This window comes from Chaetura pelagica, unplaced genomic scaffold (genome assembly GCF_000747805.2).
Source record: "Chaetura pelagica isolate M959 unplaced genomic scaffold, ChaPel_1.0 scaffold53, whole genome shotgun sequence".
NCBI classification, from domain to species: domain Eukaryota; kingdom Metazoa; phylum Chordata; class Aves; order Apodiformes; family Apodidae; genus Chaetura; species Chaetura pelagica.
The window spans coordinates 1,307,702-1,322,938 of NW_009952880.1; the positions used below are offsets into that span (position 1 = coordinate 1,307,702).

At 36.0% G+C, this 15,237-nt stretch overlaps 1 protein-coding gene across 2 annotated transcripts in view; it reads right to left on the reverse strand.

Annotated features, from left to right (window-relative positions):
* CSMD3 (CUB and Sushi multiple domains 3) overlaps positions 1–15,237 on the reverse strand; it is a 545,585-nt gene that overhangs the window by 380,925 nt on the left and 149,423 nt on the right. For both annotated transcript variants that reach the window (XM_009995351.1, XM_009995350.1), the window contains exon 4: positions 5,907–6,101. In XM_009995351.1, coding sequence (XP_009993653.1) covers positions 5,907–6,101 — 195 coding nt within the window. The remainder of the gene's footprint in view (positions 1–5,906; positions 6,102–15,237) is intronic.

Below are 15,237 nucleotides of genomic sequence, written 5' to 3' on the forward strand. Positions count from 1 at the left end.
ACAGAAGTATGTAACTTAAAATATCTGATGATCACAAGGCTATTTGCAAGTGAAATAAAACACAGCTTACTGTAAAAAAAAATAAATATGTCAACTATACATGGCTGAAATTCAGCTACTCTTCCACGCAGCTTCTGATGAAAAAGGATCAAAAAGGGGAGGCTATTGGTGTATATGATTGACAGGAGAAGGAGAATTTGAAGGGTCCACGAACAGGTCTACCATATGTTGAAATTATATTTTGTTTTTTTAACATACTAGAATTCCTTATTTATTTTTTATTAAAAAAACACATCAAAGGAAAAAAAACCCAACACAAAAACCAAACACACCGCAAAACAAGATTGTAATAAGGAAAATGTTATACCAGTAATAACATGAAAAATAGTACCCAAATGAGCTATCAAACTAACCTGTGTGTGAGGTATGCAGTGGCTGACCTTAATTTAAGGTAGAAGTTAACAGACTCGGAAAGCAAAGTCATGAATTTGCAAGGTGAGGCATCTGAGTCCCTTTCAAGAGGTCTTTTTTAATTTTAGGGTTTTTGCTAAGTATGCATATATAGCTGTTATAAACATTTGTTTTTCTTACACAATTCAAGCCTACTTGAAAAGCTACAGAGACTATCAAAATTGTATAAAGGAGCAACTATGCATCTAGAGATGCCAGAATAGTAACTAAAGCAAGCATGGCTGCTTGGAACAGCTAGGTAGAACAAATGGTTGACAAGTCACTTTGCTGACTTAGCTGCGTGGTAAATGAGGGTACGCAATTAAACGTCAAACAAGCAAGATGACAGAATCCCAGAATTATGAATTCTGTAGTGTGAGTGATGCATAACTGTGTATTACACAGAAATAACAGGCTATCCTAGGAGTTGCATCATCAGGGGATGAGTAAAGAGAGGAAATCTCACTACTGTACTTTGAGCATCTGGAACAGCCAGTTATTATTTTGCTGTTCATGCTTTTGTGTTTTCCCCTCAGTGAAGCAGTACTCTTAATCCATTTGCTATACCACTTGTGAGTAATAAAACTTAGCTCAGAGAGTGCCAGACATCTTAATTTGGTTTAACCAGACTTCTGGGGTGCTAATGTTAGTTAATGGTTATAAAATTCAACCTCAGAGTTTGGTGTTCCTACTAATGATAGGAACTGAACACTTAATAAAATCCTTGGTATATGGATGATTTTCACATGACTTGGGTAAGTAAGTGAAGCCCTTTGAACTATAACCCCAATGAGAGGAAAATTACCCAAATTGTTTGTGAAGTTATGATCATTGCTATTATTTATAAATCTCTGCTTTTCTAATCCTGTTCAAATAAAAAAGGCTACAGAAAGTACTTTTCATTAGACTTTGTTTGACATGAAGGATTGCTTAGGCATTTTTACTTGATACCCAGAAGATGCAGGAGGACCAAATCTCCAAATATTTCTTTATCACTATTTGTTTTAGATGAAATAGGAGTAAGGACACTGAGTTGCTGGAGAGAGTCCGGAGAAGAGCAACCAAGCTGGTGAAGTGTCTAAAGAACAAGTCCTGTGAGGAAAGGCTGAGGGAACTGGGATTGTTTTCTTTGGAGAAGAGGAGGCTGGGGGGAGACCTCATTGCTCTCTACAACTACCTGAAAGGAGGTTGCAGTGAGGTGGTTGTTGGCCTCTTCTCTCAAGTGACTAAAACTATATAAGTAGAGGGCTGGAAGCTGCATCAGGGGAGGTTTAGACTAGATATTGGAATTAATTTCTTTACCAAAAGAGTAGTCAGGCACTGGAACAGGCTGCGTACGGATTCCCCCCCCCCCCCCCGCCCCAGGTGACCGGTTGGACTTGGTGATCTTAGAAGTCTTTTCCAACCATGAAGATTCTATGATTCTGTACAACAAGGAATTAAACCACAACAACATTCCCATAAATGTGTGCACTTTGTGTTTTACTTCATAGAGTTAGAAAATTGGAATCTGCCACTGTGTTTTTGGCCAACCTGGAGATTTATAGATTGCAGTAAATAAACACAATATTATTCTGGGACTTTGCCCAGATTTGTCTACAGCTCCAGGAAACCTTTTATTTGTGCTTTACTGCAAGTGCTTAATTCTATGGGCAGTACAGAATAATAGAAGTCTTGCCCATCTACCCAAAATTCCACAATTAATCTATTCTGAAAAAAACAGCAAAATAAACAACCAAAGAAACCAAACCAAAACAAAACACCAACAAAACAAACAAACAAAAGCCATAAAAACCCCCACAAAAAACTCAACAAAAGAACCCACAAAAATAAAACCAAAACTAACCAAGAAAACATTCTTCATTAAACATGGTACTTAAAACGCAGAACATTAAAGTAAAACAAGAATTCAAATAACCCTCATAGACTAACCAGGTGGAGAAAATGACACATTAGCAGCTCAGAGAGCAGAATAAAGCATGCTGTACCTGTGAGCTGTGATCAATGAATAAAAAAAATTCTTACCCACTCTTTGCTAATCAGGGCCAAACACTTCAAAAGGACCACATGGACTCACAGAATCACTCTAGTTGGAAAAGATTTTTAAGATCTTGTCAAATCATAACCTAATTCTACCAACTATTAACCTAACTCTGCCAAGTTCAATGCTTAAACCATGTTCATAAGCACCGAATCTGTATGTTTTTAAAACACTTGCAGGCATGGCAGCCTATTCCAGTGTTTAATAACCATTTCAGTGAAAACAAATTTTCCAGTACCTAATCTAAACCTCCCCTTCCTCTGTGTATATTGTCAGTTCCACCAGTTAATGCACTGCATGGCATCAAGTGCAGTACTTTGACTTTATCTCCTGCTTTACTCTCCCCACAGCCTAGAAAGCCCAACTGAGTCAGCTTACTTACTGCTTATATTACTAGGTTCTGTTTGCCACAGTGTCATAAAATCATTTATTTACCCATCTGCAACCCAATTTATCTGTCACATTCATACATTGTTCTATCAAAATTTCTTAGTAAGTATGTGAAGTTTGTTTTGTTTTGTTTTCATTTTTTTGCACTATAATAGGCTGTATACAAAGAGATACACCGTATCAAGAAAGTGCACTGGAGGGTCTACAAGACTCTTAGGTATAATTTTATTTCTCTTGAAGAGTCTCTCCATTTTATCTGACCTAAAAGTTACCTCATGTAATTAAAATATGTGTAGTTAAGTATCTATGTAGACACAGAATTATACCAGTGACTTGCAATTAACAAATTTTCCTCTCCAGTGGGTTCTGCACACAAGAAACAGCAAAATACTTCAATAGTGAGCTGAATTTTTGAATAGTCAAATTTTACATCACTTAGATCACTTTTAAAAACATGAGCTTTTAAATGTCTTGATCAATTTTCCTTGGAACAAAACCAATGAAGAAGAAATTCAGTACTGAAGTGAACCCATCTTTATATGTATGTATATATACGTTGCAGGGGAATTACCAAATTTGCAGACTTGGAATTTAGTAACAACCTCTTCAACCTTTTACCTGTAATAGCAAAATATTAAAAAATAACTCAAGATCTTTCAAAATAATAAAAAAAGCAGAAACGCATTTTGTCTATGTAAAAAAAAGTACCCACAGTCAGTAGGTTCTGCATTTGTCTGACCAAAATGCACGTCAATTCAAACAAGTGAAAAAGCAAAGCCTCTTGCTAAAAATATGAACAAAAGTTTTGTAATGACAAATTTATTTTTTACCTATATCTACAGGCAATAGTGAAAATATTTTAATAAAACTTACAGAAATACAAATAAAACTATATTCTGTGTTTGAAATTTCTGAATTCTAAAAAAAACCCAACATTTTTATAATGAAGATGCTTAAAACATCCCTTTTAACCTGGAATAGAAAAAGACTTACAATTATAAAAGTCAGAATACTTTCTTGATTTTGAACGTGTCTAGTTATTGTAAGTTGTATAGAATAATAATATTAAATATAAATTTAACCTTACTTATTAAACTCAATAAATTATTCCTAGCTTGCTGCATTATGGAGAAGCTACCATCTGCAACATTATCTCAGAAATAGGTGGCATGGTAAAGCTGCTATCATGCTTCATGGTTGAACACAACCTTATCAAAATTAATTTGTCAGGGAAGAAAACTTTATTAAAAACTGGTCATTGGTTATGTGCAGTATATTTGACCATAACATAATAATTCAAATTTACTTTTAATTAATTATGGCATTTTTGCACTTCTAGTAAATCTGATTAAAATTGCAATCTTTTAATGAATTTCAGAACATGCAAATGACAGATTAAAAACTTTGTGCATTTGGACTATAATCACTGAGAAACTACATATGAAATTAGGCAATAATGAGATGTGCACTGATTTGCAAAACGATCCTATGGAGACTACTAAAGAAAAAGGAAGGCATTTAAGGAATAACTCTTCTCTTAATTAATAAAATTTGGTTAAAAAAAAAAAAAAAGTGAATATAATATAATATATTAATGTATATTATTCTTTTTTCTTTTTAATTTGGATTTATGCCTTGATTGTGTACTTTCTTTGTTGTTAGATAGTATTTTTCTGGGAAGTAGGAGTGGAAGATTCAGAAGTTACATATAATTTTACTAGAAAATAACATTATTAGTAATAATTTTGTATTTTTTCAAAATCTTGGGTAAACATATTAAATTGCTCTAAGCAAGCATCTGAAACATTATAAAGGTATTTCCAATTATTTGTGGTATTTGCTCGCCAGGTTTTAACCTAACTGAATGTTTATATTTTAAGGAGAAATTTATCAGACTGCTGATTTCAGTTGGAATGTTTTTTATGTCCCCTGCAAGAGTACATAAATTTTTGAGACAAATACGAATATTACATTCTGTAAAGTTAAACTGTGAATCCAGAAAAGGATATCGAGCTTGCCTAGCCTAAAAATGTTTCATCAAAATTCTATCTTTATTGTATTTGTTTGTGTATACAACCTCTCCATTTATCATCTCAGCCCCTCTCATTACTCTGCAAACATTTCTAGTATTCTCAGAAAATAGGATTTACTGATAAAACAGGATTTCCTACTACTGCTGTATTTTTAATGTAAGGGGAAAAGGGTTTGTAAGAATACAAAGGATATCCTATCTTGAAAGATTAAGGTATCAAAACTGACTAAGAATGAGAGGAAGTCCCTCTAACTATAGTTTTGGTATTTTCAAACTTCTACTTGCTCAATATCCCAGTTAATGCATGACAAAAAGTCAGTCCTTAGGAAATATTAATGGATTCTAAATTTACATTCCCACAGTTGTAAACATGTTGAACACAGACATTTATATCCTAATTCTTACTAGGCTTCGAGTTCCTATTTAATTACTTATATTTTAAAATAAATTATAAATATTATTTTAATATGATATTTGCTTTAATATTAGTAGGTGTGTATCACACAGAATTGTCAAAGTTGGAAGGGACTGTTAGAGAACATCTAGTCCAACTCCCCGACTAAAGCAGGATTGTTCAGAGCACGTTACTCAGGACTGCATCCAGGCAGGTTTTGAGTATCTCCAGAGAAGGAGACTCCACAAACCTCCCTGGGCAGCCTGTTCCAGTGCTTTGTCACCCTCATAATAAAGAAGTTTTTCCTCATATTTAAAAGGAACTTCCTGTGTTCCAGCTTATGCTCATTGCCCCTCGTCCTCTCGCTGGGAACTACTGAAAAGAGTCTGGCTCCACCCTCCTTGCAGCCACCCTTCAGATATTTATCAGCATACACTAACATATATAATATATGTGAGCAAGGGATCAAAATATTCAATAAGGCTTTTCTTTCTTTAATCACAGTCTATCAATTAATAATTAAAACAGAGATTGAAAGTTAATCATGCTCATAAATATAATGTATCTATTCAAGAACATTGTGGTATCAATTCACTTACCTCTACAGATAGGAACAGGGAAGTCCCATGATGCTGTATTCACAGAGTTAGCTATGCAAGTAAGCTGAGGGTGACCATCCAAAATATATCCAGTTACACAGCTGTATCGGATTTTGTCACCAACATCAAATCTTGTGCCATACAAGATCCCCTTTGGTGGAACTCCTGGATTGCCACAGGAACTACTCTGTAATTCTGAAAAAGACATTTTTATTACTTATGGTATGCTTATAAAGCAATAATGCGTTTTGCTGAAGAATATAGAACACAAACTATGGCAACTTTGGGCAGATACTGTGTTTTCAGGGATATTATACAACTTTTAACAATGAAAATCTATTACTGACCTAGACTATCAAGTATCTGCTTATTTACCCACATATCCAAACGTAGAATATTATGTGAAAATGAGCACAAAGTTTTCCTTAAGCTCCAGCTATAGATATATGAATACATTTTTATTAGTTGGTATCAAAGAACTCATGACATAGGAACACAAAATGAAGGAACTTAGTATGGTTTGAACTGTTAAGCTATGTAAATGCAAAACAATAAACAAAACTGTAATACAGACATAAAAGAACATCAGATTTCAATCAACCGCAATTTGGAATAATAAATAAAAATACTCCAGATAGAACACTAGGAGAAGGTTTCAACAAATATAAGCCTAAGCATGATCAGGAATCTGTTGAATGGTTTAATAGATTTTATATTATGAGGCAAAACTAAGGATAGTGTGCGTAACTGATTTCTGAGCAAACGGTAAAAAATTAATTTAAATATATGCAATACCATAGATTTGGATTATTTAAACTCTAACAGAGACCTTTAAACCATCCAAAATGTGTTGCAGCTTGACTGTTAGTTTGATCTCTGAGGACATTAAAGACATGAAATAGAGTTCAGCTTTACAAGGTGGTACATTTCAGCTGTGTCCTCTTTTGACTGATGTTTTAGCATCATAAATAGCTTGATTACATTTCCCATAATTTACTACTTAAGTCCTTAAGTTAATGGATATAAAAAGATGGTTTTTACTACGTGTTTTTTACTAGTAGTTTTTATTTTGTGTGAGCACAAGAATTTTCATGACCGCATCCTGAGCTCTTGAAAGTTTGTACAAAGTATACTTACTAGCCTAATGCTAACTGGGAAGAGGCAAATCAGGTAAACATGTACTTGGATTCATAGCAAATTTGCCTAATCTACAAAGAGAGGAAACATGATGGAGGAAAATAAGCATACATATGTGTTGTCTTAACTTATTTTTCTGAGTTCCATGCAACTAAGTTATTCCTTGATATCCTTTACGTGTTGATGAGTGTATGCACACATATATATGAACATATTTATAGTATATTATAGTATATAAATATAGTATGAAAAAAATAATTTGAACTGCTATAGTAGGTTTCAGTTAAAGAAAAAAGGTATCGATGGTTATAAAAAATGATTATCAAAACAAGCAGTATGGCTCGTGAGATAAGTTAAATTGTCAAAGTTCCATGACAAGAATTACCAGGAATCACAGAATAGCCATGGTTGGAAAGGACCTCCGAGAGTATTAGATTTCTGATACCAGCCATGAAACAAAACTATATAACAGCTATTAAAATAAAGAATCCAGTATAGTCAAATATATCTGCTATGTCTATGCATGTATATGCTATGTATACAACATATGCTAGCAATGTGTTCATCTGCCAGACTTGCTGTATCAGTCGTGTTGTGAATATGTTGAATATGCCCATTAGTTGTTGCTGTCATTGCTAATATTGCTTTCTTTTACACAGTAAACACTGTGCATTTAGATTTGACTTTCATTGCCTTGCACGAGGGTATGACACAGAAGAAAGACAGCTGATGTTGACCACTTCAAAGCTCACCTAAATTTTTTATATTACTACTGCTTTACCAAGCTAAGTGTTCTGTCCTCCAGCAAAACTCCCCTGTCCTCAAATGTTCTTGTAAGCTTTACAGAGAAGGCAGTGCTGCAGTTGACTCCTGCATATTTGTTCAAATGATTTCTCATAAATCCCTTTTAAAGGTTTTCAAGGCCACTTTAGTTATTACTTATCATCATAGCATGCCAAAAGAGAGATAAGAATATCATCCTGTGGATTTTGGTTATCTTATGAATCACATTATATCAACTTGAAAACTCTGCCTGTACATAGTGTATTTATTTTCAGCTTTTCCAAGATGAGAAATCTTTCAGAGGCCTGTATTTCTTAGTGGTTTGTAAAAAGGTCAGAAAAAGATTGCTTGTCCTTTGAAAGGAAGAATGTAAAGATTAGTGATGCCTGTTAGCAGTCACTGCCTGAAACTGCTTGCTTAACTCTTACTGCTGTCTCATAAAAAATTACTCACAGCAATATATTCTTATAAAATTACATTCTTTTAAAGCACTAATTAAAACTCATCCTATTTCTAAAATAAAACTAATTTTCCAGTTCCAATCATATGACTCATCTAAAAATACGAGATATAAAATACTTTTTAACTTTAATAACTTTTTAATATTATGACAGTGGTGAGTATATTACTAGGTGAGTATATTATATCTACTAGGTGAGTATATTACTATTTCTAACCCTTTCAGTAATTTTGTTCCTGATCCTAGATAATAAAGTAGAAAATAAAGTGCACAGTTTAAAATATATTAGTTTCTTCTGTGAGTATTTTCATCTTCAACATAAACAAATGCATTATTTTGAGGAGGGTGTAATTCATCAAGTAACTCATTTAGTCTTCTTTGATAGGTACTATATGTTTTCAATCTGAATTTGAAACTGTAGTACCAGCTCCCTGCCATTTAAAGTATGGATTTTTACCCTGAGATTGCCATCTGTCAGCTAATACAGGAATCACAGAATCCTAGGGGTTGGAAGGGACCTCGAAAGATCATCTAGTCCAATCCCCCTGCCAGAGCAGGGTTACCTAGAGCATATCACACAGGAACGTGTCCAGGTGGGTTTTGAATGTCTCCAGTGGAGACTCCACAACCTCTCTGGGCAGCCTGTCCCAGTGCTCTGTCACTCAATCACCAAACTAGATTGTATTTGCTGTTCTGCTCTGCACAGATCCTTGACTTCAGTAACATTCCAATATTTAGTAATGACTTGAAGCCTGAAAAAGTATTTGCCACATTGTAATTTGTTTTACCTTCTCCTTCTACCCTGAAAATAAGCATAACTGAATATTTTACACCATCTTAGTTTTTACATTATGATTGTGTATTGTTTTTCATTGCCTTTCTAAAGCAAGCTGTCCCAATTGTTTCAATCTCTTTCGAAGTAAGAATTTTCTTTGTCCTAGTTTTAATTGACAGTTATCTCTGAAATCATGTGCATTGTTTGTTTGCACAAAAAAAATATGTTTTTTTAAAAATCATTATTCCACCTGTAAGCGATATACATATGAACTTATTTGCTCTTTTTTTATATATATATTATGGTAAAACACAGAGATCAAAATACCCTTCAGTGCTTTTCAGTAAGTTTCTACATTTAATTAATACCTATTAATGTCAATGGAAATTCTGTTCAAAGACTGGGTAAAATATGCCTTGGAGAGTTCTGCTTAGCAAGAATGGACACACTCCTTTAAAGAGTTTAATTAGCAGAAATTCAGCCACTTATACCTACTAATTAATAAGCTATTCAAATTAAATTACATTAAATACAATTTCTTTGTGACAAGTCTTTTGAAAACAAGGCTGGCAGAAGTTGAGACTCTCATTCCAGGAAAAGCTCCTTAAACTATTTAAGTTATGTAATTTGATGTCCTAATATCCAGAACAAGTATTTTCAAATATTCCAGTAAAACAATGCAATTTTCATATTGTTGCATTGAATTGATCTCAGTGGAAACAATTTGTGTTTTCTCTGCTGTTTCTCCACACACTAAATCTGATATTAGCAATTTAGGAACACAGATAATTTTATCTTTTTTTTTGAAAGGGTTGCTATATATCTTCGTCACAGTTTTAATACATTTTACAAACAATTATGATCCCATTTTTTCCCAACATAAAGTGAGAAACAGTCAATATCAAATTTATTTCTTCATGTGCAGTCACTCATCGATAAACCCATACCCATGAAAGATGCTAAGCAAGTCAGGTATTTGCTTCATTTCTTAATTTAAAATGGAATACTCTTGTATCCCTATACTGACAGTTTGGATATCTCCCTGTATTACTGCACTAGTCCTAGACTGCTTATTCACTCATGCCTACTATCCCAAACAATATTTTTTCAAGTCCAGGGAACATGCCATTCAAGGAACCACTCCAGTTGTCTGTTGGGACAGAACTTTGTTTAACTGAAAATACTTGAGCATGGCTGTACAGAGATATCCTTGGAAAAGCAACACATATGTAGTTTGTTTTGCTGCGAAGTGAGAATGCTTGGGTACTGAAAATTAAAGACTGACTTTGGAAGTGCTGCATGTAGTATGTGTGGGAATATAGTGAGTGCCATACATTCCAAGGGTCCCAAGTATTAGGAAAGATGATACATTTGTGAAAATATGAAATAGTCTGAAATTCAGTTGTCCAAAATTCACCTATATCAAATTTTGTGCTGGTATATTTTAGTTGCACACAATTTTCCAAAGGTTTTACAATATATATATATATTTTTTTCTTTCACTTTCAGCATTAATATGGGTCAATTGGAAGAGACTGTCATATTTTGGTATGGTATCTATAAATAGGTAGGCAAGAGGACATGGGAGAAAGATTTTTACTTTTTCCCTAAAGGAAAAAAAATAAAAAGTCTTTTCTTCTCATTTTCTTAATTGCTCTTTCTTAATAGACAAATATCTTTGTAATAGTAACCTCACTGAGGGTCTCTACTGTCCACTAAAGATAATACAACTAATTACATTGCATAGTTTCTTACCTATTTTTTAATGAATCATCTTTTTTTTCTTCCATTTGAAATTATTTTCATGCCAAAAATAACAGAAGAACTTGGTTATCTGGAGTAAAGGCTCTGATTAGTATAAAGATGTCTTTTAAAACTGTGTCCTGAGGGAACTTTAAATACAGATTTTTAGAGTGAGTTTGATATTGGTTCTCAGCCCATTGAAACCATCACTGCATTTGCCTTCTTTGCAAATAAAGTATTTCTATTTATAGCATTTAAGTAATATGTTGGGGTTTTTTAGGAACAAAGCCATTTCAGCATTAAGTAAATTAGAACTGAATTAATATAATTCTTCTACAATCAAGAGAAGAACAGCAACAAGAAGTACATCAAAAACCCCTCCAGGATAAATGAAGAAAACAAGTGATAATTGTAGTACTGAAGTGACATTGATACAGTGAGTGTGACAAATGCAATACAAGAAATAGTCCAGGGTTTGCAATAAATTCCCTTCACATGCAATACACTGTTTGTACTATCTGTCTAAATCAGCTAAAGACACACAACAGCACTAGGGATCTGAAAGACCATTCAGAAAGACAACAGCAGTCACTAATTTTATCATATGACAGCATAATCCAGAAACATGTGAAATGAACAAAAAATATTACTCTAAATTTCAGTAGATGTGGTTAAATCTGACACTTCTCCATCAGACACACTTCCAAAGTGTTACGTGAAGGGAATGACAAACAGGTAAAGGCCAAGCAATTTGTTGGGAGGGCTGTATAGTTAACAACACCAGCCACATTTGTTTGCCTTTACCAAATTAAAGCTTTATCTGCATAAATGTATTTTCAGGTGCTGAAGGCACCAGTTAAAGCCCGGATGTGTCTGGAAGATAAATTCACATAGTGCATGGACTGAGAAAGACCACTGAAGATGACATGAAGTTTTGGAATGAATGTAGAGTTGCTAGTGTCACAGAGATTGTCCCATCCACACTGTTCTAAAAGTATTCAATCCTGTCAGTGTAGTCCAGACCCCGAGGTAGTGTATCTGCCACATGTGGTGGTTGTTCAGCTTCCCAGGTAGATGAAGCCCAGACAGATGGACCCTGCCTGCCATGTACTGCAAGTGTGCCCGCATGAATCATAACAGGATTATTCTATTTGGATTGCAGTGATTATGAGCACTTTTTTGGCATAGCTGTATTCTGTAAGCAGCTGGGAAGAGGTTATTGTAATTGTAAAGTTTATTTCAGAGCCCAGGATCTAAAATTTAAAATACTCTTTAAACCTGTACCATATAGTTCCTCCTTCTGCAATACATATTTCTTACTATTCATTTTAGAGTCACATGAGTTGAATCTTCAGTTTCTGAATTATGATAATAAATTTCCCATTGTACTTTTAATTTTTCTTCCACTCTTGCCTCCATGCCTAACCTTATTTTGCCTTATGCTAGGTACATCATAGACATTGCATTATTCCTCACTGTCTGCCCTTACCTGGAGAATTTACCGTAACCTAAGGTATAAAAAGCTAACTGAAATTGGGAAAAGGCAGCTTACCCACTGAGAAAGGATGTCATAGCAGAAAAAAACTTGTGTGGTATCATATAAACAGTGTCTCCACATAAATTTCACAGACAAGAATACATACATATGTAAACTAAATTTCATTATTTTTATATACTTTATGTACTGTCAAATCTAGATTCCTACTGGAGTTCCATTTTGTAAGATATATACAAATATTAGGAAGCTGTATCGTTTTTCTATTCAAAGTGACAGGAATACTCAAAGCAGAGAACAGAATTAAATAAAACACACTTTGTGGAAAGTAACGGCGACTTCTTAAGGAGGATTAAAAAAAAAAAAAAAGTAAGAGTTGACACTTGAGCACTAATAGGTGTTCCTAACTAGTCTTAAACTCTTATAAAAACTAACCAGAAATATGTATGGTTTAAAATATTATAAACTAGTGTGAAGGACTGGACTTTTCCTCACATGAAAATAATATGCCCTTCAGGTCAGCACTTATAACTGAATTTAAAATGGCTGCTCTTCCTGCACTTTAAACCCTTTCCTGTCTGCTTGACTCCTCTGCCACAAAACAGCTTAGACTCCATGACGGAGTAACCAGCCGCCAGACAGCAACAATGGCGGGAAAACCACAAAGTGTTGCAAACAGTGAGCCTGCCCAGGGACGGTGCAGCAGGATGGGAAGAAAGTCCCTGCCTGACTGGCAGGGAAGACACAGGAACAAGCGACTGGCCAACTGGGGATGAAGGAGCAAGACCCTGAAACTCTATAAAGACTCTGCCTGCCAACTGTTCACCGTCGCTCTTTGGAGGGACACTGAACTTGTTGTTGCTTGCCTTTTGGGGGTTTGCCTGCTCTTTGGGGATTCCTGCTCACTTGCAGTCCCTGCTTGCCCGTGGTTCCTGCTTCCCTGCGGTCCCTGCTCACCTGTGGTACCTGCTTGCCTGCAGTCCCTGCTTGCCTGTGGTCTCTGCCTGCTGTTAACCACCTGAGGTGAGACTTCTTCCTGCCACCCATGAGTTCTAAGACCGGGTTGCAGGGGAAGTCATCTGCACCTAATATGTAAACACCTAGACCATCTCAGGAATAAAGTAAGGGATTGCATTTTTTGATCATTCCCTCCATAAGGTTTTCCTGCCCTGACTTACCTCCACACAAACCGTGACCCTATACAGGACAGGGGTTGGGCATATCCCTCCTTCCTCTTCCCCTCTTAGGTAATAAGAGTTTATCTTGGTGTGTAAATAATAAGGTATATTCATATATAAGTATTACTACATGTATAAGTATTTGGTGTTTCAAAGACCCCATCTCTCCTGAACCTTTCCTCCCCTAAATTGTGTTAAATTCCCTAATAAAACATTTTAATTCATGAAACTATAAATTTGCAGTCAGTCAAATTTGTGGGCATGGTAGGAGGCAGGATGCAGTATTCTACCTTCAAAGTGAGCTTGCGGAGGCTGCTGTTCTGAGAGACATGAGCACCACAGACCCCTTGGTTCCACTAACAAATTTTTCCAATAAGGAAGCCGAACCGTGTTTTTACATCCTGGCAAATCATGCTGGTTTGTGACAACTAGAGACTGGCTAGCCTTAAAAAGAAAGTATGCAACATCTTTTCCAGCTTCTTGTTGGCAAAGGTCACTAGACCAACCAGTATACAGTCTGAGGATACATACATATATGTCCATGGCTAATCAGCCATGCCTTATGTCTGACTTACTAGCCAAGGTTTCTCCACCATAGACCTTCACAAACTGTGCCTTAACACTGAAGGCAGAGAACTTCTGGTATATCATTTTTTTCATCTTCCTTTAAAAAAACAAACTGAAAAATTATTTCTGCTACAGTGGATCATTTGAGGTTTAAAGCTGGAATTTAAAGCATTAGATGTGGATATGAGATGTGCTAGGGACATACCATTAGACAGTGACATAAAAGGGCTCAAAGCAAATCCATTTTCTCCTCATGAAATGGATTTGGATGCATGAGAACTGAGCACTAGATGGCACCTGAAACATTCAGAGCTGTTACATGGAGGTTACATGTTGGAGGTTGTGGAGTCTCCTTCACTGGAGACATTCAAAACCCACCTGGATGCGTTCCTGTGTGATGTACTCTAGGTGACCCTGCTCTGGCAGGGGTGTTGGACTAGATGATCTTTCGAGGTCCCTTCCAGCCCCTAAGATTCTATGATCTGTTATATCATCTGGCTCCAAAACTGGTGCTACCAACAGAACTTCAGGTTCTTTGATCACGGTTTGGTTTACAGGACACTGGGCCTGCTGACTTTGGATGGGAAGACTCTGTCCCACAGGGGAAAAAGGGTACTAGGGCAGGAATTACCTGGACTCATTGATAGGGCTTTAACCTAGGTTGGAAGGGGCTGGGGGATAAAGCCAGGCTTACTCCAGATGAGCCATGGCATGGGGTGGTGGTCAGGTCAGCTAGTCAGCCAACTTTACTGGAGGCCCAGCTTAAAAGACTTTGTACAAATGCACACAGCATGGGGAATAAACAGGAGGAATTAGAGATGAGAGTGAACCTGCAGGGCTATGATCTCATTGGCATCACGGAGACTGGTGGGATGGCTCCTATGACTGGAGCATCAGAATGGAGGGTTATAAACTCTTTAGGAAGGACAAAGAGGGGAGATGGGGTGGGGGGTGTTGCTCTCTATGTCAAAGACCAGCTGGAGTGCATGGAGCTCTCCCTGCGGATGGATGAGGAGCCAACAGAGATCTTATGGGTTAAAATTAAGGGGAAGAAAGGCCTAGGTGACATCACAGAAGGGGTTTCCTACAGGTCACCTGAGCAGGAGGATAATATAGACAAGGCACTGTATAGACAGATGGGAGTCCTCATGGGAGACTTCAGCCACCCTGACATCTGTTGGGAGAACAACTCT